This window comes from Vicugna pacos, chromosome 7, assembly GCF_048564905.1.
Source record: "Vicugna pacos chromosome 7, VicPac4, whole genome shotgun sequence".
Taxonomy (NCBI): domain Eukaryota; kingdom Metazoa; phylum Chordata; class Mammalia; order Artiodactyla; family Camelidae; genus Vicugna; species Vicugna pacos.
In genome coordinates, this window is record NC_132993.1 from 21,667,003 (window position 1) to 21,690,571 (window position 23,569).

The 23,569-nt window shown below is 43.0% G+C and overlaps 1 protein-coding gene across 1 annotated transcript in view; it reads right to left on the minus strand.

Annotated features, from left to right (window-relative positions):
* SND1 (staphylococcal nuclease and tudor domain containing 1) overlaps positions 1-23,569 on the minus strand; it is a 379,404-nt gene that overhangs the window by 147,357 nt on the left and 208,478 nt on the right. Inside the window, exon 14 of the mRNA XM_006202257.4 lies at positions 16,699-16,771. Within this exon, the coding sequence (XP_006202319.1) occupies positions 16,699-16,771 (73 nt within the window). The remainder of the gene's footprint in view (positions 1-16,698; positions 16,772-23,569) is intronic.

Here is a 23,569-nt window from a genome sequence, read left to right on the forward strand (position 1 = left end):
GCCTCCTCAATGCACCTTGAAATTGAGAAAGTAATGATGCAACAAATGTGCCTGGGGTGACTTCATTTCAAAGGATTTAATATCTATACCTCAGACTTAAAGGAGTGGGGTTTTGAACGACCCTGAAGAAAGGTAGCATGATCCTTAAAGAGTTATAAAGACATCTTAATTACACACCCCTACTCTGCCCCCACTTCTGGACTGGCAGGCCAACCCCTTGCAAATGTGGGTGCATGCAAATAACCCCCTTCAGCAGGCAAGACTGCAACTTACCTCTACAAAGTACCTTGCTGTGTGAGCAAACACGTTTGAAATAATTGAGCACAATGAGTTACCAAGTTTGGAAGGGTGAGGAAGTTGTGGGCAGGAGGCAGGGAGGAAAACCGGGGAAGCAGAAACCGTACGTAGTAGGCCCAGGACAGAGGTCCACAAGGACACTGCTTAGATAGCTAGGTCTCCTGCAGCCTTGAAGAGCAGAACTTACATAAATCAAAGTTCTCCGAATTCTGGAACAGGGATTTAGCCTGTCCGTTCACACTAGATGTTAGCAAAGTGAACTCTGGGATTTTTCCACCGAAAAACACCCACATAGTAGGTAGGCATTTACATAGTTAGGACTGGTGAGAGGCAAACATCACATCACACAAAACAGCACAGGGAAATGGGAATCAGGATAAACCTATTAGTTAACAATTAACCACTCAGGATTATCACAGGCAAGTCTCACACAGGAACTGTTAAATAATGAAGCTCACTAATTAGTTCTCATCATCACAATCACTCTTTGATTAACATCATAGAAAAAGAACTAAAAACAAATATGCGCAGAGTTTATCATGGTACCATGGGGGTACTCAACTCCACAAGCACTTGAGAGACAGAACTCGAAACAGGCCCTTCAACCCTGATGAAGCTTCCTGCAGGGACAACTGGGTCCTGAACTCTCCATTTCAGCAAACCAGGAAGCTTCCTCTCCTAAAAGGGCTGACTATCCTGTCTCTGTAAGGCTGACCTGAGGCGAAAGGACTCCAGAGTACAATGCTGTTTGGGTCCAACCAATCTTAATGTTGAAGCAGCAAAATCTGTGTGTACAAGAGGACACATGCACAGGGGAAAAAAAGAGCACGGAAATCGGGACTTACGGCTAAGGATATGGAAGCAAACACGTTTCCTCATTCTAAGGTGTACTGTGATAACTCATCATCGTAGTTATCTAATTTGCCAGGGCCCTCCAGACCAGAATTTCTCCTGCAGCCATGTGGGAGACAAATCATAACCACATCCCTATCAGAAAGCAAAAAACTCATCCATCCCTTCACACTCTTCCTCCTTCCCATGACCTGGGCACTATGGCCCCATGTGATGTTCTAATTCACAGAATGAGTTTGTGGTTCTCTGCAAGGAGCCAGCTGTACAGCAAGATAATCTCCTGATATAAATGGGGCCCTGTGAGGAGATCCTTGGGATACTGTCCAGCTCCATCATCACCCGAAGCACTTAAAAACTTGAAGCTAACCTCCCCTGGCTGGTTATCAATGTTTCATGGTGAGGTGTCTGTAAGGGGGACTGGTGGAGGGTGTACGACTTCAATGAGGGACAAGCTTAACAGGAATGAAGTGAACCCAGGAGACAGCCCTAGAGAAAAGCACTGACTGAAAAAATGGAACACTACAAGAAAACAAAGCATAAAAAAAAGGTTGAAACTGGTCCGTCAATAATCTTTCGTTAGGTGTTGTCTGTGGTTTAGTTTCTCACATTGTTTACATGGTTGGCACAGCACCTTACTTGGGCCTCCAAAGTTGTCTGAATGTAGGAGAAACCATGTGCAGGCTCTGGGCTCCACTCCGGGGAGCATGTATCAAGGGCACATTTGTAGGAGTGCTAAGTTGAAAGAAAGCCCTCAACTTGGGAGGCTGCCTTCTCATCTGTAGCACACTCAACAGAGAACACGACCTTCTGTTTTCTTCCCTGCTTCTACTTCTTTACCAATCATTAAGGGAGGGCAGCCCAGAAGAGTGGAGACTGAAGGGCAGAGACTGGAGGGCCTCCCCCACTTGAAGAGGAAGGAGGAAGCTTCCGAGCGTGTCTGCGCACGTGCAGCTTCAGGTCCCCAGTATGGAGCAAAAAAAAAACCTCTCTGCAACCAGACTGGAAATGTTAAGGATGTGCCTGCCCTCAGGAGCCCTGCAAAAGAAAGGTGTCTACAGATGTCTGTATTTGGTTGGTCTCGCCCACCACCTAGTTCTGCTCCATGAGGTACAATAGTGGGAAAAGAAAGCAGGACTTGGTAAATGCTAAGAAGAGAAGACACAACCCTGTGTTTAGAATGAAAATGTGCAAAAGCAGAATTCTGACAACCACGGCAGGGCAACTGAAAACAAGTCAAGCCCTGTGACAGAAACAGAAGAGGGGGCTCCCAGAATATGGCCTGGACTTCAACTGTCATCACCCCAACTTGGATAAAACTGAAATGCCCCTCAACAGGGAACTGGATAAACAACTGTAGTCCACCAACACAACAGAACACTACTCTGCAATGAAAAGGATGCAGGCGACAACATGGATGAATCCCAAACACGTGATTCCATTTCTATGACATTCTCGCAAAGGCTGAACTGTAAGGACAGAAAACAGATCAGCGGTCGCTGCGGGCTATGGGAAGGGCTGGGAGCTGACTGCAAAGGGGGCGGAAGAATTTTGATGGCCGTTGTCTTGACTGTGGTGATGGTTACATGTGTACATGTTGGTCAAAACTCCACCAACTACAATTAAATTTTAAAATAAATGAGAAAACATGAACTCAGTAGGCAGACAATGTAGTATTTTCATTCTAAACTCAAGAAAAATTTCCTAGTCAACTAGTTTACATGGAACTGAGAGTGAATAACAAGCTCAAAATTCAGCACAGTAATTGTGTTTTGAGTAAACTACTTTAATTAGCTATTCAATGCATTAAAGTACTTAAAAAATTAAGCAGAAAATAGTCTGGATGAGAAAACAAGGGGTTAGGAGAGCATAGGGAAAAAAAAATCTGCTTCCCCAAAGCAGCATGGAAGTATCAATCCCAGGCAGTGGCTCAGAGAAAGCGCACTGCCATCCTCAATTGGCTACACAGAGGAAATGCTGTGTTCAAATAAGGAAAAAGGACCACTAAGTACATATGCCTATTGACATTTCTTTCCTACCTTGAAATAAAATCATTATGTGATCCGGCTTAACATGAATAAAATAACACCCCATTCCCAATCAAATGAAAGTTCTACACAGGCTCCGAGATTATTCTTTTATTGAATGGCTTTCAGTTTCCCACATTTAACCAGCTGAAATTATGCTGTAAGAACGATTCAGTTTAACCTTTAGAAATGAAGTCACTGCCTTTCAGTGGAAAAATCTGCATTTGGTCATCAGGAAATACAATGCCCTTGGCTTATTGTCTAAGACCAAAAAAAGTTGATTTATAAGTTTAGCATAGCCTCATATAAAAGAGTAGAGGTAAATAATTATCTGGTGAAATAGACACCTGGTTAAGATAACATAAATATATACTTTAGGATAACGTATCACCCACAAAAGCTTGCTCTCTTCTGATCTACACTCCTTTTCCCCTAATGTGGATGACCTAGGCAGTGCCAAGCCACCTCCCTCCTCAGGTCTGCCAATCCACACAACTATCTCAAAGTTACGGCTCTGTGGTGTTTAGGAGTTTCCACAAATAAACTCCACCCTCTTTCCACCCACAACTCCACCCCAAACAGCCCCTCTTCCCATTTCTACAGACTCTCACTCTCCCAAAGATCATTATTAGAATTCTTGGTTAAATTGATATTCAGTGTTTCTAAACTCCTGACTCTGTAAATCACAGCCATCCCTGGAGCGCTCCCATCCTCGGGTGTGCAGTGCGCGGTGGCCCACGAGGCCTGCTACGCAGCAGGTGCCCCGGGCCTTTCCTCCACCAAGACCCTGGGAATTCCCTTCACAACTTTTCCTGGGTTGTATTTCCCAAATCCAGGCCTTCCCCGTTCTTGGTTTACTCCCCTCTCCTTTGAAAATTTAAACAAAAAAATTCCTATCCTTATTTCATAGAGCAAGCGTCTTATCTAAGGTCAGGTAGGTAAATATAGGATTGCTTTTGTGTATTTTATTCAGGAGAAAGACTACCCTGTCTGTGAGAACTCTGAATCAACAGATAAATTCCTTCTATTATCCATCAGCATCGCAATACACTCTAGTTTCGCTGCCACTGGTTGCTTTAGTTATGATAGGAAGAAAACTTATTTTATTGTGAAACAATTACAATTGCTTTAGAATATGGACATAAGAGATAGTTGTCCAAAAATATCAGTTTGTAACAAAAAAATGTTTATAGAGGAGTTTAACACACTGAAAGGCATACCACCTTCTAATTATTTTCAGGTTATGTATTGCTCCAAAAACATGTAATTTATCTAAATTACAAAAAACCAATTTACATAAAATAGACAATTACATTGATAAGAAAACAGTTAAAGGCAGTATTCCCATCTTTAATTGGTAAGGATAAACACAACCAATGGTGGATATGAGAAAAAGGCTATTTTGACTTTTAACAACTTACTTTTCTAAGAAAAAAAATAATAAATTGCTATAGCAATACCACAATAAACATCTTGTATGTTTCCAGAAAAAGGACATGAAAAGGACATGAGACTGGTCTAAAAACACAGCTTACACATGATATGCCCAGTGAGAATATGGAACAAAGCACATCAACCAGAGTCTGTAATTCTGGATAACAATTACAAGGCTAGGATGAAAAAGTAACATACAGGCCTGAAACACATTCTTTTCTTTAAAAATTTTAAATCAATTTTTATCACTTCTAAAGTTTCTATGAAATAGGTAAGAATTTATTACCGAACCACAAAATGGCTTGAGAGATATAATTAAAACAATATGTGCAGAGTAAAGAATTTAAGACAGTCTGATGAAGCTCAAGTTTTCATTTCATAGGCAAATCAAGGACTCAGAGGCAAGAAAACTGATGCCATGTCAAACTCTGCCCCACCTGAGACAAGGACACTACTTTAATAAGAAATCAAAATAAATGTTAAGGAAAAGTTAGATGACTAAAATAATTTTGACACCCCCTAAAAGTACTTTTAACTTTCATTTTTGCTTGCAGACATATTTAGGTCCAATAAATCTTAAACAAAAAGTTTTTCAGTAAGTCTAATTAGTCTTCTTGAAGTCCTGCATTTTTAAAGAGTTAACAAAAATTATTATAACATTTGCAAGACAAAGTTCTAGTTTTTGAAACAGAAAAAGGACAACCATTATGGTAGAAATTATTAATTAATACAGAAGGTGGTCAGTTTTAAGAGTAATAAAGGCTGATTGGATTATTGCATTCTATTGATTCTTATTTTGTGGTTGGCTTTATTCCTTTGATACTTATGTGAGTTAAGGAAGCTAAAGCTCTAAACTGTTCTTAGAAACAATGATCAGCCCATATACGTAAACTTAAAAAAAAATGTGCAGTATATTGTATATATGTAATTACATGCAATATATTGTATATGAGTAGTCAAATTGTAACAATACTAGCTAATAGAACTGCAAAATATGAAAAGAAGAGCAATGAAGGCATTTAACTGAAACCTAATCATTTTAGCGAATAAAGATTTGTAGGGTGATGAAGCTAAGAAACTTTATGCTATCATTTGGCCTAAGTTTCTACCTTCTGGAATTGTTCTAAGAAAATAATTACAGACTATGATTTAGCTAAAGGAATCAATGTTCTTTGTCAACTAAAAAAATAACCCAAATAAACTAAATATCCAACAATACATAAGACAGAGTACTAGGCAGACGTTAAAAATGACGTAAAAGAATAGTATTCGTATAGAAAAAGAATTAAGTGGGAAAAGGAATTCAGCAATGATTCTGTGTCAGACACTGTTCTAGGCACCAACCGTGCAGCCAGGAATAAAACAGAGAAAGTCTGTGTTCTGAAAATAAAACCTTTCATCATTAAAAAAAAAAGGGGGGTGGGGAGGAGAGAAAATGAAAAACAGAGAGAAGAATTTTGCCGAATAGTTCTATTTTTTACTGAAAAACTTCTGGCAGTGCTAGTAGAGATGATTTTCTTCCTTTGGCTTATTTATACTTGATGCATTTAAAAACAAAATTGTTGACAGAAAATTTGTGTTTAAAAAAAGTGTAAGTTTTTGTTTTGAAAAAAGGAAAATACAATTAACATTCAGGGCTGATTCAGTTTTGCCCAGATAAATTTGCAAATTATTCAGGTCAGATAACGGTCTCTTCAAAAAAAAAAAAAAAAAAAAGGTTTTTTGAGCCAACAGTCAACATTCTCTGGAGTGAATTAGTTCTCTATAATTGTTTCATATATTTTGAGACAAATAAATATTATGGACACTGTAATAACGCCTGTGAACTGATTTGGAAAACATCCTGAATTAAAACTGCATGTGAAATTTGCCCCACAATCCCTTCAAGTACAGCATTTAAAGCACGGGCTTTATGGCACTGATGACAGCAAACTAGCTCTTTTCCTAAGGAAGAGAAGTTTAACTTAGACAATTGTGGTGCAGAGCCAAGAGGAGTGTCGGCAATAGGTAGAAAACAAACAAAAATCACACATTAGCCTGATGTGAGAGTAAGGAGAATGTGTTGCTAGTAACGTCTGCAGCGTGATGAAAGAAAGAGCCCCATGGCTGGGAACAGAAATAGATTTAATAAAGTCCCCAGAATTCCACACATATGCCAGGATAAATGTGCAACGGTAGGCCAGACAATAATAAAACTACCCTTAAAGAAAAATAACTTTAGACATGTAGGGTTTGGGGGTGTGCTGGGGAATTCTATTTCTTCCTAAGAAAAAATACAGACTTATAACCCTGCCTCTCACCAGTGACTTCACCACTTCGCTATAATAAATTCGCATGAGGATACTGTACTGCGGTCCTAAATGTGAGATTCTATGAATCTAGCCTATCAATGGAAAACCATGTACCCCAGGATGCGTGAGTGGTGGCAGAGAACTTAGACAAAGAGATTTGGTCACGATAACAAATTTCTTCTTCAGCCAAAGATCTCCCATTGGTGTCATTTCTCCATCAGTGCGTACATAAATATGGATGGCACTTGTGTTGTGAAGTGCTCTCTCTTCTTAGTTTCTATGATTTTTCCCTCTCACAGCTTGGGAAGCTCCTTTTGAAGTTTCTTTTAAAGTATTCAGGTTGGGGTTTGGCCTGGACCCCTTCTCCTAATTCTCTGCGCAATTTCACACACTCCTGTCTATATGTCCAGAGATTCTTAAGTTTCCTCCCAAATCTATGCCACCAGTGTTTTATCATATCAGAAAAGCAGCACCACCACCAGATATTTGTGCTGGACATTCAGATATACACACAACATTCACATTCCATCCCCCTTTTTGACCCCCGGTCCAGGCAATGGCCAAATCCTATTAGTTCTTCTACCAAAGCAGACCTCAAATTTCTCTCTCCACGTCCACTGCCACAATGCTAGCTCCAGGCACCATTCAGGTCCCACCAAGCACACTGCAATGTCCTCCCCTAACCAGGTAAAGGTACTAAAGCTACTCTTGCCTCGTCTGTCTCCACAGAGCAGCCAGAACAGAGGGGAAAATGCAGACTCCACTACACCTCTCACACGGCACTTTCCACCTCAGGGTCTTCCTGTGCCTAATTTTATCCTTCAGCCCCAAACAAGACCTTCAACTAACTCCTCCTTAGGCCTCATATTAAACTCACTTAAGTGGGGGGCAGGGAGGTATATAGCTCAGTGGTAGAGTGAGTGCTTAGTATGCATGAAGTCCTGGGTTCAATCGCTAATAAAAGACAGTCTCTGACCACACGGAAAAAGGTATGGCGGTGAGGACACACTCTCACAGGCTTCTATCTTCTAGCACAACTGTAACCACAGAACAACTGCATATGCTCTAGAATGACTGCATCTGTCTCATTTCATGTTATATCCTCAACACCCAGCACCGTGCCTGGAATATAGTAAGCTCTTGATAAATACTCATTGCTTGATCATTCATGTGATCACACTCAGTGTGACAAACTTACTTAAACACAAGCCATCAACAGCGTATGTTACATGTCAAGGAGAGAGAAAAAGGCAGTAAAGAACTCAGGGAAGGAAGGAGTATGATTTGGGACTTGAATTGGATAAAAAGTTTGGGATACAAATACCACTGATGATGGTGATGGATTATTTTAGAGGGCTTTCTGTCTGCTAGGCCGAGCGCTCAGCCATTTAATAACCTCCATCCCCACCACCACCACCACACTGGTCTCTCTTTATCTCCTATTATGTCAACTGCTCTAAATACTCTACATGTATTAGCTCTCATTCAAGCACAGCACAACCTAATGAGGTAAGGGCCATGATTACATTCATTTTACAGGCGAAAAAACTACCGCACAGAGAGGTTAAATAACTTCAAGGTGACAAAGTAATAAGCAGTCAAGCTTGGACTTGAACGTGGGTGATCTGATATTGGAGCTCATATTATTTATCATGTATTCCACATTGCTGCTGCATTCTAGAAAATATACATCCTTCCTGTTGCATCCTCCTACAGGTCTGCCCACTTCTGGTTACTATCCAGCACAGCTAACCGTGTATCTAGGATCCAGGGTCACCTTTGTTCAAACACAATTTCATAGGGTTTAGGTCACCACCTGGTGGATCAAATCTAGACTAGACTCCGTGAAGAGATTAAAAAAAAAGATCCCTATTTCTTAGGAGTTTAGAAACTACTCAGGACCCACTGCACATAGGTCAACCTGTGGGCAATCACTATATCAGCAAGTACAAAATCATGGTAATGAGTGATTGTGTAGAAGCTGAGGGCAGGCATGATGAGAAGGGAGTGAGGATAAAAAGGTGACACTGCCAGGGAGAAGGGAGATGCTCTGGAGGAGGAGGAAGGCCTGGTCAGGAGAGAAAAGCCAGTAACTCAAAAAGAGCAAGTAGCCAGTCTCAGCAGAACGAGAACATGAAATAGTGGAACAGACCAAATGCGATATAAAAGAAGAGCCCCCACAGCGGGTCAAGATCAAGGCATGTTTCAGGAATGTACTAGGAGAGAATGTAGGTCTTCCTCCAAATTCAAAACCTCTCAAATATAATATAATATTAAGAATTCTATCATTTCCTCCTCAGAACACCCTTGCCTTGGCACAAAATTACTAGGTTATTCTAAAGCAACCCTGAGGTCTGATTCAAGGCTATTTATCTGGACATCAACACGGCCAAGAGTATCCACAATTTTGTACAACATATTCTGTAGGGAATATGTTGGAAGCATGCTAACTAAAGCCTTAAAATACGAGTAAGCAGAATGTCTATGTTAGTAAAATGACTTACTTTGAGATGTTTACATAAGCAATAGCCACAGGGCAAAAGGAGTTCAATCCAGGGCTAAGCAGTGTTACGATGGTGAAGTGGAGAGCGAAGCCGGGGCCAGGCAGAGATGCTTCAAGTTTGATCACATCACTCAGATCAGACAACCCGGTCACACACCTGGACCTGGGAATCAGGAATTTTATCAACTGCCTCCAAATACCCTAACATTCATTTAGCCAAGCCTGTAATGGGCTCACTTAGCCCATTTGGACCCATACAATAGAATCATAGGATAATACCCACATGCACACAGAAAACAGAAAAGCAATGAACAGCATGAACCAGCAAGGAAAGGATCTATGCTAGAGGCAATTCTCTCTGGAAAGAGTGACACTTCCCTCAGAAAAAAATGCTCCTGAGCTCCCTCAATTTCCTTTCTCCTTTCTTTGAACAAAGAAAGAAAAATCATTATAGCTCAAGACACTGAAATGAAAGCTAGGACCCTGTTTCTAAGGGGCTCATTTGTATGCATTCCTGGGTGTGAAGTCATAGTTGACAAGGAGTCAGAAGGGAACTAGAAAAATATGTGGCAGAAAACTTCCTGAAAACAGAATTCACTGCAGTGACATATCAAGTCTATAGATTATTTTGAAAATAAGATGTTTTAGCGAAAGGAGCTACAAAGTTAAAAAAAAAAAAAAAAAAGCCGCCCCTAATAGTGCTCTACCTCCAGGCAAGTCACCGGGTCAAATGTTTCTTTCCAAGGTTTTTAAGAGCTGAATTTAGAAAGCTGGGACACAGCTACCAAATGTCAATGGGCCCTGTGTTCAATGTCCAATCCCTCTACCTCAACCTACTATGGATTTTTCCATACAAATATGTCTGGATTTTTCAACACAAAAGCCTGTTGGTGACGGCAGACCAAGTAAGGGACCGGCATGGAATCGGCATTCTGCAGATGAGAGACACATTCACTTCAGAACTTTATGCTTTAAAAGAACTTTCACAACCAAATGACTCTTCATATTTTCAGGCACAGAGTAGGCAATAAAACAAAGATTTTTCCAAGCTCATAATCACATGATCTCTTACTGCCCCATGTCAGTTTTGTATTTCTCTCGTTTCTGTAACTGATTCCCATCTTAGAGGATAATTTTCAAACAGGTAAAATCATGACTTTTATTCAAATATAAAATGAAGACGTGTCAAAAGTTTTATTTTAATTAACGAGAGAACCAGAAAGATACTACAAGTGATTCAGAGGAGAATTTGGAGGACAGATATTTACACACAAATTAGGAATGTTGAAGTGCATTTGCTAAAAATGCAAAGCTGCAGAGGAAAACGACCGAGTGAAAATGTAGTTTTGAAATCATCTTTTTTACACAGTGGAAATTAATTGTATATATACAGGACCACATTTGTACACACAGGAGTCATCTGCATCATCATTAGGTTTCACAAGTTAAATTCTCCACTGGGGTGCAAAACAGCCGAGTTAGAAACAAAAGGGGGCAGGACTGCTACAGAATCAGGTAGCCCCCCAAGGGTTTACCAAGCAGTGCCCAGTTCTCTGTTCAAAGGGTACCCAGTAATCTCGCCAGTTTCAAGGTCTATTAACAATTTCTCCTGATATCCCCAACTATATAAGAGAGGTGAGAGACTATGTCCTAAATTTAATGCCCTATAGTGCAAAAAAAAAAAAAATTCACTAGGAGAACTCAGTTGAAGAGTGGATTAAATTTTTAAAAGAAGGTGCTTAAACACAACCCCTGTGGTAAAGGCTGAAACACAATCTTTTTCAAATTCCAGCCTTTCTTTTCAATTTCATTCAGTATCATGTTCAGCCGAAGAAAGACAGACTTCTCTCTTATTCCCACGGAAAGCAGAAATGCTCTCCGACTTCTTTGTCAGGAGAGAGGGGGACATTCCTGCAAGTTCTGGGGAGTGTGAGTAGGAGAGCTTTACGAAACCAGAATTGGTCACACAGGACTCCTATGGCTGAAAGACTGATGGAGAAAAGGCAATAAAGCAATGCCCTTGACCATCAAGGAGGGCAACCAGCTGAAGCAAACTTCCTGACGTGACCAAGGTCTCCTCAACCAGCCCCAATTCTTTTGCAGAGGGAGGCGGGCAGGGAGTGATGGAAGGCACCACTGGTACTAACCGTGGCTTCCCTGCACGGGGCCGTCAGATTTCTAGAGGACAGTAAGTCTTCTAGAAAGCAAGGTCAGCAGCCAGAGCTCTGACTCTTACAGGACAGGGTTCCTTTGGGATTTCCCCCGGGCAGCAAGGATGGAGTGTGAAGGGAGCTCTAGTGCTAAGCAAACGAATCCCAGGCAGAACCACAGGCCTTGACCTTGTGTGGTCAGCACAAAAGGGACATTAGAATGTTCGGGGGTTACTCAGAGGCTAAGGGAGAGTAAAAGAGGGAAAAGTTATGAGAACAAAACAAACAAGAAAAGGAGCGTTGTGCCATCAAATCACCAGTGAGTGGAAGGAACAGAAAGGGGGCTGAAAGGAACTTCAGGATCACGTGAGGAGGAGGAGGCAGCCTAAAGAAGTAGGCGAGAAGACACCTAAGGGCAACTGCTCTTCAACACCGACCCAAGGTATGAAGTCCCCGGGTGACTGTCCTGCTTTTTACCTCCCTCCCATTTACTGGGCAAATCACTTTTTAATTCTCTTCAGCCAAAAGTTATGTTTTAAAACTCTTACATCGAGGTCCAGCTCCACTGGGAGATAAGGAAAGATAACTTCTGTTAGGGTCCCCAAGCCTCCCTGAAAGAAAGACTGCTTCTAGTACCCCGAGGAAAAGAGGACGGCGCTATTCAAGTTCAAGAAGATGCTGAGAAACCAGGGACTCAAGGAAGAGGTCAGGAGGAAATGCTTAAAATCCTACTTACTTATTGCATTTTAAAGGAACACTGCCATCCTTTATATTTGCAAGTTAGAATCTCACTGGTCAACTCTGCAAGTCTTCATTTCATGACTTACTGGAAAAAAAGGGACCTGCAAGTCTGGCCACCTACCCTCCATCCCCAGAGCTAGCCTTTGGACCACTGTAGACCCTGGTTTCAGCACATTCATATTATTAATACTATGCCTCTCCAACAAAAATCAGTCATGGATAGAGGAGGTTGCCAAAAAGTCAGTATGTAACATGAGCAAAGAAAACCATCCACAAGAGAGCCCAGCCAGAAGGCAAGGAAGGAGATGAGGAGATCAAAGAACAGTGAAATTTGTTTCCAAGTTATCAGGGTTCCACTCATGAAAAGGCAGAAGATGTTCAGGAGCTGGACAACCCCTGGTAATCTGATCCATTCGGGGGGCTTTTCGAAATGCAGCCTGTCGATGACAGGATGCTGGGCTAGGCTCTATCCTCTCGTGTGGTGTGGTCAATGAACAAACATCCTAACGTGCACTAGAGAGGGAAAGGCACACGCAGCAGGAAATAGAGCAAAAGTTCAACAGACACTGTGACTCACCGAGTCCTAGTGGAAGGAGGCAGAGGAAGAAGTCGGTGCATGCCGGCTACGACCCGAGGGGTGGGGAGCCCATGCTTTCCTCGGAATCGTAATTGATTTGTCTGATTTACCACGACAACGGTAAGCCACGCACCAGCCACATTTTATTGCCTGTTTTACACGTTACATCTGCAGGAGATCGTATTTATTACAGAGCAGGCTACAGCAAAAACAATAATAAACCTAAGATTAGCAACAGCCTTATATTCCACTGACACGCACATTCTGACTCTTCTTATGCCGGAGAGGGAGGGAGCCGAGGCAGGATCAGGGAAAAACAAAACAAAACCCACTAATAATGAAAACATGGATGTATGAAATGAAGGAACACCACAGAACCACCCTCCAAAGCAAATCAGATCTCGTACCAAGTTGATCAAATTCTTAGTTGGTTTTACATTCATTGGAACATCCTGGCCCGAAGGGTAACCCAGCCGATTATAGAAAGGACAGCAATGACAAGTACTTGAAATACCCCACCTTCAGAAATCAGAAATAAAGGAAACCAGTAATTTCTTGAGGATCCAAACTACCAGGGTTTTTGTTCTTAGTGGTTACCCTGAAAAACATGTGAGGAGATGCAGAAGAGCCAAGTTTAACAAAGCCCCAGCCAAAGGGTGGGTTCAGATGGCATTACACACAGATGCTGTGTACTTTACGGAAAACACAACACTCGATATGGAAAGGGATCTAAGAGGCTCAACTGGGGAGAGCAGAACATGAAGTCTGAAGGCACTTCTAGTAGCCAGCACATGACCGCCCAGGCCCGGGGGAAGCGGCTGAATGGACGTGAAAAGGTCTGCTTGTTTCAGCACCACGTGACAAAGCCGTCCTGGCAGGCAGGCAGGCAGGCAGGCAGGCAGGCAGGCAGGCAGGCAGGCAGCCTCATGCTCCCGCGCTTGGGTGACTTAACTTCCCACAACAGGAAGGCAGCCAAGCAGGCCCTGCACTTGCTGGCTTTCCACAGGAGGGTTTCCACGCACTCTGCCCCTCTCTCAGTGCAATCATCTTGTAAAATACAAGAGAAGTGACAGGGACCACGGGTAGAAACTCAACTCTGAAAAGTGTGAGGCCATCAAGACCAGAGCAAACGTACAGGTCAGCAGTCTCACAACTATGATACAGCCTCTTCCGTATGGCACACTTCTTGAGTGTGTTTAGGAAACAAAAATCGAGGAGCTTATATATGTCTTTTTCCTCCTTCAAGGATGTGTCCGGGGGGTGGGGGGGGTCACACACAAATATCAGGTCACAGTCAGTTATCATGGCAGCATACTGAAAAAACTGCCAGCTCAACAAAAACTGCCATTTACCATGACCTGCAACCGAGAGGGGGACCAATGGTGGGACACAAAGATTAAAAAAAAAAAAAAGATTAAGCAACTTTAATGAAACCACTATATATGTTGGTGTTACATGGCCCTTATTCTGCTGTTTTTTCCTTCATCCGGATGTCAACTATTTGTCTGACACCACGTGCCTATCCGTCCCTCAGACTCTAACATCGCTAGAATGCCTTGCGGAGCCGAGTACCCATATATCTCAAACAGCCCAAGGGCACACACACACTGAACGTGACACTGATGTGAAAAGGAGGGAAGGTTAGAAGGGGGAGACAACTTCTACTACAGAAGGCACCCAAAACCCCGCAATCTAGGTGGACTAATGTGTGACGAAGGTAGACAACAAGGTCATTCTGACACCTATTAAATGGAAGAGCTTTTTCATGTTCACCCCGCCACGTGATCTAGCTCTCCTCTTTTATTTAAGAGAGAACTGGGAGAGATTAAACTTGCATTTATTTTTCAGTAACTTTAGGAGCAAATCAATTCTCCAATATCCAGACGGAAAAGAGAATAAAGGTATGTATGAAACCAAGCTACAGTTTGGTGTGGGAATGAGACAAGTTTCCTAAGATCCACTGCTACCAAAAAAAAAAAAAAAAAAAAAAAAAAAAAAAAAAAAAAAAGAAAGAAAGAAAGAAAAGAAAAGAAAAAAAGAAAACACATGAAGGTAGGAGGCAGCATGAGACTAAAGAAGAGTGGTCAAGATCATTAAGACACTACACCAGGAGCGTCAATGGACAGCAATGCGCCGCTACCTCAAAAACCCGCTGAGGATGTTACTCAGCCACCAATGGGAGACCTGAGCAAGAACATGGACTCCAAGGCCAAGGGAGCACCACCCCCACGGTGTAATCCAGCTGCTGGAAGGCCCTGGAGTGTGGTCCAGAGGGGAGCGTTTGGGTGGGCTTATCCGCCCTTATTAGCACAAGAGTAACTACTGTATTTTCCAAAACGGTATGTCAAAACTTTCCCCCCACTGCAGCTGAGTAACCAGAAAATTGCCTTTTGATTACTCCAACATTTTCACCAAAAGGATGATATTAAGGATAATATGGCTGAGCATGTCACAGCAGATACATACAGCTATGTGAACAGTAATTTAGCCCGGAGACCACAGAGAAACGCGGCCTGACAGCAGCATGCTGGGAGAGTCACCTGTTAACCAGGAGCCTTGGTAGATACAACTGAGTGATCTGTGGCTCAAAGGCCATTAGCAACAGGTTTCAGGGCTTCTCACGACGCTCAGCTACAAGGAAGCCCAGTGCTGAAACCCAACAGGGGACACCACAGCTAGGCCAGGGAGAGCTGGCCAGACGGGTCTGTAAGTCACCACAAGGCACAACTGGCCAAGCTGCAGCCAGGCTCGGGGACACAATGTAACAATACAATACACGGAATTCATCGCTGCCCCAGGCTCAGCTCGGCTGCTTTTGTTTATGGTACTATTTTCTTCTTAGAGCCCAAGGCAAGCTCAAGTGTCCAAGCTGAGATTTACTAGTCCTTCCTCTGTCACCTCCCCTGGGCTATGTGCTCCTCCCTACGTATGACCGGCAGCCCCTCCTCACCCATTAGCGACATGAGAACTGAACTGGACGGTGTGTGTCCAAGGAACAGCCGGTGAGCATCCCCTGGCCACCTGATCAAAACCAACACCGGAAGCCTCGTTATCACCTTAGTTGGTTCTATTTCTCTCGAGGCAGCTGCCTGACAATGCTATTGTCTCCCTTCCCCTTTGCAGGTAGGGACTTGAGTTTTGTTTAATGTTATACTCTCAGTGCCTGAAGCAGCTCCAGGCACAGCAGGCACTCAGATACTTGCTGAATAAATGAATAAACCTATTCTCAACTAACAAAAGTATCTAATTCAGCCAGAAGAGTTCCTAAATGTGCAAGGGTATCGTCGTCCTCACTAAGGAGTCCTTTAAACACAGCTTTTCAGAAGCTCAAAGGTATCTGCACCATCTATTCTTTGAGACCATCCCATATAACTGTTAGCTCAGAGGACGCTGACATATTTCTCCTTAATTAGGGATTAATTTTTAATTAGGATTAATTCTTAAACTTGTCCTAAAACCTGTATTTGACCTTTTTCCAATAACACTTTCTAGTCATAGAATTAAACAGGGATTTTTTTTTTCCTAAGGTAATTTCATTCTAATACAACGTGAAAGAAATATCTTTTAACTCACGATAATAAGAAACTGGAAAAGCAACAGTAAAAGTTCGAGCTAGGAGGTTTTATGCCCTAGTTTAAATTCTGTTTTCTCAGAATATAAAACAGAGATTCTTTATAGATGCATTAGCAGAAGCCCTGGAAAAATTCACATTCAGTGCCTGAAAACAAACGAGCTACAGAAAACACATAAGCTGAAGTCCTTTAGTGAATGAGCAGCCAAGCTCCTGGCGCCTCTGAGCCACACAGCTCCATTCAGCGACACAACTCACCCCAGATATGTCTGCGACGCGGTGGATAGGCACTTCCTTCTTGCTATGCAATCCTTTGCCATTCTTAATAGCTCTGTAAAGGAAGAAAAAAAAAGCCCAATGAAATACAAATCACACTAGGAAGGGGTAAAGGGGGTGGGAAAAAGGGGCAAGGAGAGAGGTCGGTCCATTGGGCATATGGACCACCCAGGGCATACTGCTGAGCATTTGGCGGAGGGGAGGGTACCAGCCTGCTCTCCGAAGCCCAGTTACCATGACTTGGCCGCTAGTTTCGGTTAACAGTGTGCCTGGAAATCAGAGAGAGCTCCTGAACTTGTTTCCAAATGAAAGGCACTGTTCCAGGCACAAAAGAATCAGTTGGAAGAGCACGTTCCTAAGGAACACAAGTAATAATGTTTCTTTCCGTGGTTAATCACACGAAACGTTTTCAACGCAAAATATGTAGCCACACCAATTTGAATGGAAATAAGTTCCCTCCAGGTAAAAAGATAAGTTGCCTTGAATGAAGCAAGAGTGTACAGAAAAATATTTTTAATAGTAGGAGAAAAAAATTAGCCAAGGCTACACAACTGACATTAAGCCTCATTTTCGATCAGTCTCAGGTTGTAATGACACTGGGCTTAGCTGGGGACACTGGGACTCCGCCACGTGTCCGATCACTAGGTGGCTGGTTCCAACCTCCGACCTTTTATCTCCGAATCCTTTGAGTGGTAGCTTCAGGGACATGATCACGCAAGTAACAATGAAGGACCACAGAATCAAAGCTGACAGGTGCATCACCAAGTCACTCTGCTATTAGATGAGACCTCCGTGTGCACTGCTAGCCTGCAGACCCAAGCAGGGGATGCCGCTGTGTAAGGAGATTGAGAAAGAGACTCAAGAATGTACCTGCTCCATGAGCCAGACTTTCCAAATTGTAGAAAACAGGTAAACAGCTCAGACTAGACTCAGCATGTCAGGCTCTCACACTCTGACATTCTCCCCACTCAGGCTCCACTTAATGACCAGAAGGAAAGATCCTAACTTTCTGGATCAAATTTACAAACCAAACCGGGCAGGTGTTGCTCAGGGCAAAGTGGAGCAGTCATTTCTTCCATCACTCCCCACGTAGGGGAACTGTCTCTCACTCAACTGATTTGAAATGCCCTCTGTTCAGAAATGATTTAAACAAACAAAACACTTACCACCTAGTTTCCATTCCAGGATGAGGGTAAGAAGTTAAAGTACAGGAATAACAAGAAAAACAAAATCATCCACACACTCCAATCTGAACTGCTATTTCAAGTTCTTCGAATCCCATGGCTCCTCCTGGATTTGAATCAAAGGCTTCAGTTTTAGAAATTCCTAGGGGGTCAGAATTTCCCATTTAATTTTAGTCCAGTGATTTGTCAATTTAGGGAGTCTGATACTGATCACGGAGCAGTGCTGACTCTTGAGGTTTAGCCCCTGGTCCCTTCGGGTTTGCAAGCTAACAGTAACTCCAACTCCCCCGCCTCTCAAAGCCCTCTGGATACCCTGCCTTGTGTCCAGTTTCTACAGCCTCCTCTGCCAACAACAGGCCCTCTCTCTTTTGCTACCATAAACTCGAAGGTGTAGCCTTAGGAATAAAGCCTTTGAGAGGCAAGTTAAGCTCACTGCTACCCTGATTCTAACTCAGCTTTCTTCAAGGCAAGGCCAGCTAAGCTTTCTGCAGGTCCTATGGGGGCAAAAACTGCCTACAGCCTTATCCTGTTCTAACAACGAGGACAACCAAAACAAATGGACCTGCTCAATAAACAGACGGTTCATGTGAGAACACTGCTGAACCCCCGGCCTTTCCTGGGGGCTGGAGAGCATCTCATATATTACGAGGGAAAAAGAACAGGGCCTGAGCAGTAAGACAGAAAACAGGCTCTCAAGGCAGAAGCAGTGAGGTGGTAAACTGAAACTCTGCTTTTTTCTCTGTGACCCCAAAGTAGCTCTGCGCCAGAAGCAGAAATCCAGGCCTTCACCAAGATTAAACACGCTACCCAAAGGAGAAAAACAAAACATCCCGAAGCAGACAGCATGGATCACAGTAAACATGTGACATCGGAGACAGACTGGAATTCTGTAAAACTGTCTAAATATTAAGAAAAAAAATTATGTTTACTTCGTTCCTAAGAACGAGTATCACTAGACACTTACTTGCATTCAGGCATTAATTCTGGAAAAACCTTCAAAGACTTCATCTTTTCATATCTTTTTTTTAATTGAGTTATAGTCAGTTTACAATGTGTCAGTTTCTGGTGTACAGCACAATTTTTCAGTCATACATGAATATACATATATTTGTCTTCATATTCTTTTTCACCATGAGCTACTACAAGATCTTGAATATATTTCCCTGGGCTATACAGTATAAACTTGTTTATCTATTCTATATACACCTGTCAGTATCTATAAATCTAGAACTCCCAGTCTGTCCCTTCCCACCCCCTCCCCCCATCTTTTCATACTTTAGATATGACTGCTATCTAAATTTCAAACACATTTATGAAGGAGCACCAAATACAGACTGAGAAATAGTTCTTACTGTTAGCTCTTACCCAAACAGAGACAAAATTGAGAGTTAATAATTTGTAGACACTACGTACAAACGACGCCCACCCAGGAAGCACTCTGAAGTGTAAGTGGTACACCGGACCCCGGCTGCCACGTGTGAGGGATCTCAGGGCAATGAGCTCAATGGTCTAACACACCAGCTGCGGTCTCCCTCCCCGTGTCAAGACATCCCCAGAAAACCTCCTCCAGCCTGATACGAGGCCACAGCAAGGGCTTCTCCTTGAGAGAGTACCTGGGGGAACTGCTGGTGTAGAAATTCACGTTTGCCTCTCAAAGAGGTGAGGAACAAACACCACGAGTGGCAGGCTTACCACAGTGGTTTGCCAACAGGAATACAACATACACCTTTGTTTCAGGATGTAAGCATCCATACATGACACGACTGCCTACTACCAGTTGTATTTATGGAAAATGAAAATGTGGAGATCCTGGTCTTGGTGTCTTGCCATGATTTCTCGGTGGGGCTCCCCTTGCATCTGACATAACCCAGTTTATAGTGGGATATGTTTGGGGAGCTGTCTTTGGGACCTGGGAGGGTAAGCCAGGCGGCAGGTTTGCTTCCACTGATGCCTGCTCCACAGAGCAAACAGAGACTCCCCTCCCTGCACTTCCTGCAGGAGGCTGCCTCCACAGCGCCGTATCTCTTTTCATTAGGCAGAGAATGAAACTCCCGACTTCTCAACTTCGCCTGCTGTGTCTGCTTAATAGCTGCTTTCTCACAAAGGCAGGCTGCAGCTCTGGCCAGCCAGGAGAAAGGAAGCAGTGGGGCAGAACACAGCCTGCTCCTCGCTGCGGCTTTCTCCTCCCAGGAGCCGCATTACAAAGATGGAAAAGACCAGCAGTGTCAATAATGGACAGAAATCATCATCCGTCAGGAAAAGTGAGGCTCCGGTCACATACACACAAAGAGGTATCAGTGAAGGAGACGGATGAAAACTCAGGTTTCTAGGTTGCTTCTAAAAGCTACAGCACAGGAGAGGAACCTCATTCAGATCACTGGAAAATTCTTTCTTTAAACAACAAAGTCTGAATCCTCCTGTGTGAGATGCTACTGCCTTCCCACTAGAAGACAGAACCATCAACTCTGCAAAGGCAGACAAGGGTGCTGTTAAAGGGAGATCACCCTACTACCTTAGCACAACAGGATGACAATCCAGCACTCTTAATGCAAAGAAAGAGCTTGCTCTATAGAGTAAACATTATAACCTACAACCTAAAATAGGTTTTGGGGTCCCTTGCGCAGGACAAAAACCTCCCTCTCCAAGGCAGAAGCCTTAGCACCAATGACATTATGTGTCACCAGTTCATCTTGTGCCAACAAAGAGGCCATGATCTTAATTCCAATTCAATGATGGTAGGCTGTTATTCTGAACAAAAGGTTTTGTGAAACCTTTTACAGAAAAGGTTTTATAGAAAAAGTTCAAAGAATGTACAGTTAGACCTAACCTTACCCCAATCCTAAAATAGTTGTCCTATCAGAAATTCTTAACCTGGTGACATAAGTGAGCTTCACTTCAGATGCTGGGAGTATCTATTAGTTAACCTAAAACAGGAGTAGAATTACATATATGAATTGTTCTGGCGAATGGGAACTCCAACAGTTTCACAGAAAGAACCACTTTCATATATAAAAGGGATCTAAAGAAAGTGATGGAAAGTACACAACAGCGGCAGCAGGGAATGACGAAGCCAGGGAGGCTCCAGAGCTGAGATCAGGAGCCCCTGAATCCAGCTTCCCTTTAACAACACTGTCTTGGTAACCAGGAACCAAAGTGTCCCTTAACTCTGCTTCTAATTCACTGCCTACGTCCAAAACTTTTTTCCTTCCTAATTGTGCTCACTTCGCTCTTCTGTTACCCTCTTGGGCCAGGCCCTCACCAACTTATTCCAAGGTAACCTCAGGAGTATTTTAACCAAATTCACTCAGTCCCTTTCGACAGCGCACACCACTGCTGCATGACTTCTCCACAAAAATCTATTTCTCATCATTTTTTTCCCCTACTTAAATCCATAACAAAGACCACCAGCCTGTGACATCAAGTGGAAAGTATAATGCTTAGCTGTCATGGGCCCCAGTTTATGTCTTCCCATGATTTCCACTTTACTCCTTCTAATCCAGTTAGGTCCATTTTCTACATGCCCCCTACGTGCAAGTTATCCACTACACTGTCTTTATAGAGCCACACTGGAGGAAGAAAAGAATGACAGCTCATCTGCAGCCATAACCAAAGCACAATCATAGAACAGTTGTTGCACGGGAATTTGTAACCTGGGGTCCTAGGTGAGGGGCAGTTTGAAGGCTATGAACATAGAATGATATGTGTGAATGTGTGCACGAATGTAATTATGAACGGCAATGTGGTACTTTGAAACTGTATCATGTGTTCATCTTTACTTCTACAGCTAGACTATGGGCCCCTTGAGGGTTAGGATGCTGTCCTTAATATCTGTCATGGTATTTAACATAGAGCTATATTCACACAGTTGTAAACTTAGGGTCATCTAGTTCAGCTACTGCGTATCTAGTAAAGCTGAGCAAAAGCCAGGTGACTAGTGCAGAGTGCTGAGGGTACTTCAGATCGGAGGCAAGGGCAGTGCCAATGGGAGGGGAGGCACAAGAAGGGAGTGTATGGCTTTCCTGGAGGCACAGGTGTGTGATACACGCCCCAGGTCACAGACATCTTGGTCTTGCTACTTGGAGGGGTGCAAGGCGGAAGAGCTTGAAGCTGGGCCGCTGAGCAGACGCAGATGTGCACGAAGAACCAGAGCCTCACACTCCCCTCCATCAAGTCTCCTAGACCTAGAGGAGGTGGTCAATGGTCTCAGCGGCAAGGAGTGGGAGCAGAGCTCTGGCCCCCACAAGAAACAAAACAGAACCAAGTGGTAGGACCATCCGGAACACCTACCAGGTAACACAGGATAAGTGACTAAGGAGAAAGGGACATAATTCCAACAGAAAAGGTTAAAAAGCAGAACAAAGAGTGAATAACTTCCTAAACTTCTAAAGGACCACTCGCCGTGTTTTAGATCACATTGATGAATACAGGGTTTCAGCATGAACCCAACACAGGTAACAGAAAAAGGACAGCAGCTTCCTTTGGCCCTTTTACTGATTCCTTGGCAACTGGAGGAAGCTACAGGGTCCTGACCCTCAGAAGATAAGACACAGGTACACAATGGTAGGTGGAGGTGCCAAGATTATGCAGCTGAATTTTCAACGCTGCACATCAGAATTACTGCTAGGACAGAAAAGATGGAGAGTACACAGACTAGAAAGGAGGAAATTGAGTCCTACAGTCAAGGCAAGGTGGGTGGACTAATGAGTCAGGAGGTATTATGAGGCATTGAAGCAAACAACAAGGAACTTGAGGTCATCACCTCACCTAAAACTAATATAAGACCAAACAAAGACACATGCTATTGCACCAGGTCTGACAGATCCACAGTGCTCAGGTAAGGAGGGAGCGGACCCAACTCCGCGGCAGAGAACCACCAGAGAAGAGAGGCAGCCCATTACTAGACTGATGAGAAACACAAGCAAACCATGTCTTCGATTTGGACCAAAGGACTCCTAGAGCCAGGCAGAAACGGCCAGTGCCAGTCTAAAGGCTTCTTGAGAGGACAAGGTATCAGAGAAAGATGAGATTAGCAGCAACGATAGCTCAAAACTGCCCCAATGCCACTGGTCTTATGCTTTTTTCATGTCCTGATCACCAAGACAATTCAGGCCCAGAAGAAAAGTAGGGGAAGGAATGATCCATAATTCTATTCCACATCATTAACATAATTTCTAAGTGTTTATACACACATACCCACCTACTTACACTTGAAGAAAATAGTGGGTGAAATTTTGGAGCCCTTTTTTTCCTCCCAGAAATAACTAAAGGAACACTTCTTTATGTTACTAGTTTTTTTTTAACATCATTTTTAATAGCTGCACATATATCCATAACATGAATGCACATTCCATAATTAGTCAATTGCATATTGCTAGATACTTACGTTAATATAATATTCCAGTATAATACTTCCAGTACTATAAATAATGCCACTGGGAAGAACTCTTAAATGAACTGTTAAGCACCTCCACTATTTATTCCTTAGAATAAATTCATACAAGTGGAACGGCTGGTCGTAAGTCAGCAAAGCACTATCCCGTTTTTCCACCTCCCTTCCCCAAGGCAACCCAGATAGAATAAGCCGTGCCTCGTGGACTCTGTGGATAAACCCTTCAACTTAGGTGCCCCTTTCCCACACATCCCAGAGACCCACTTATACCTCTATGCTT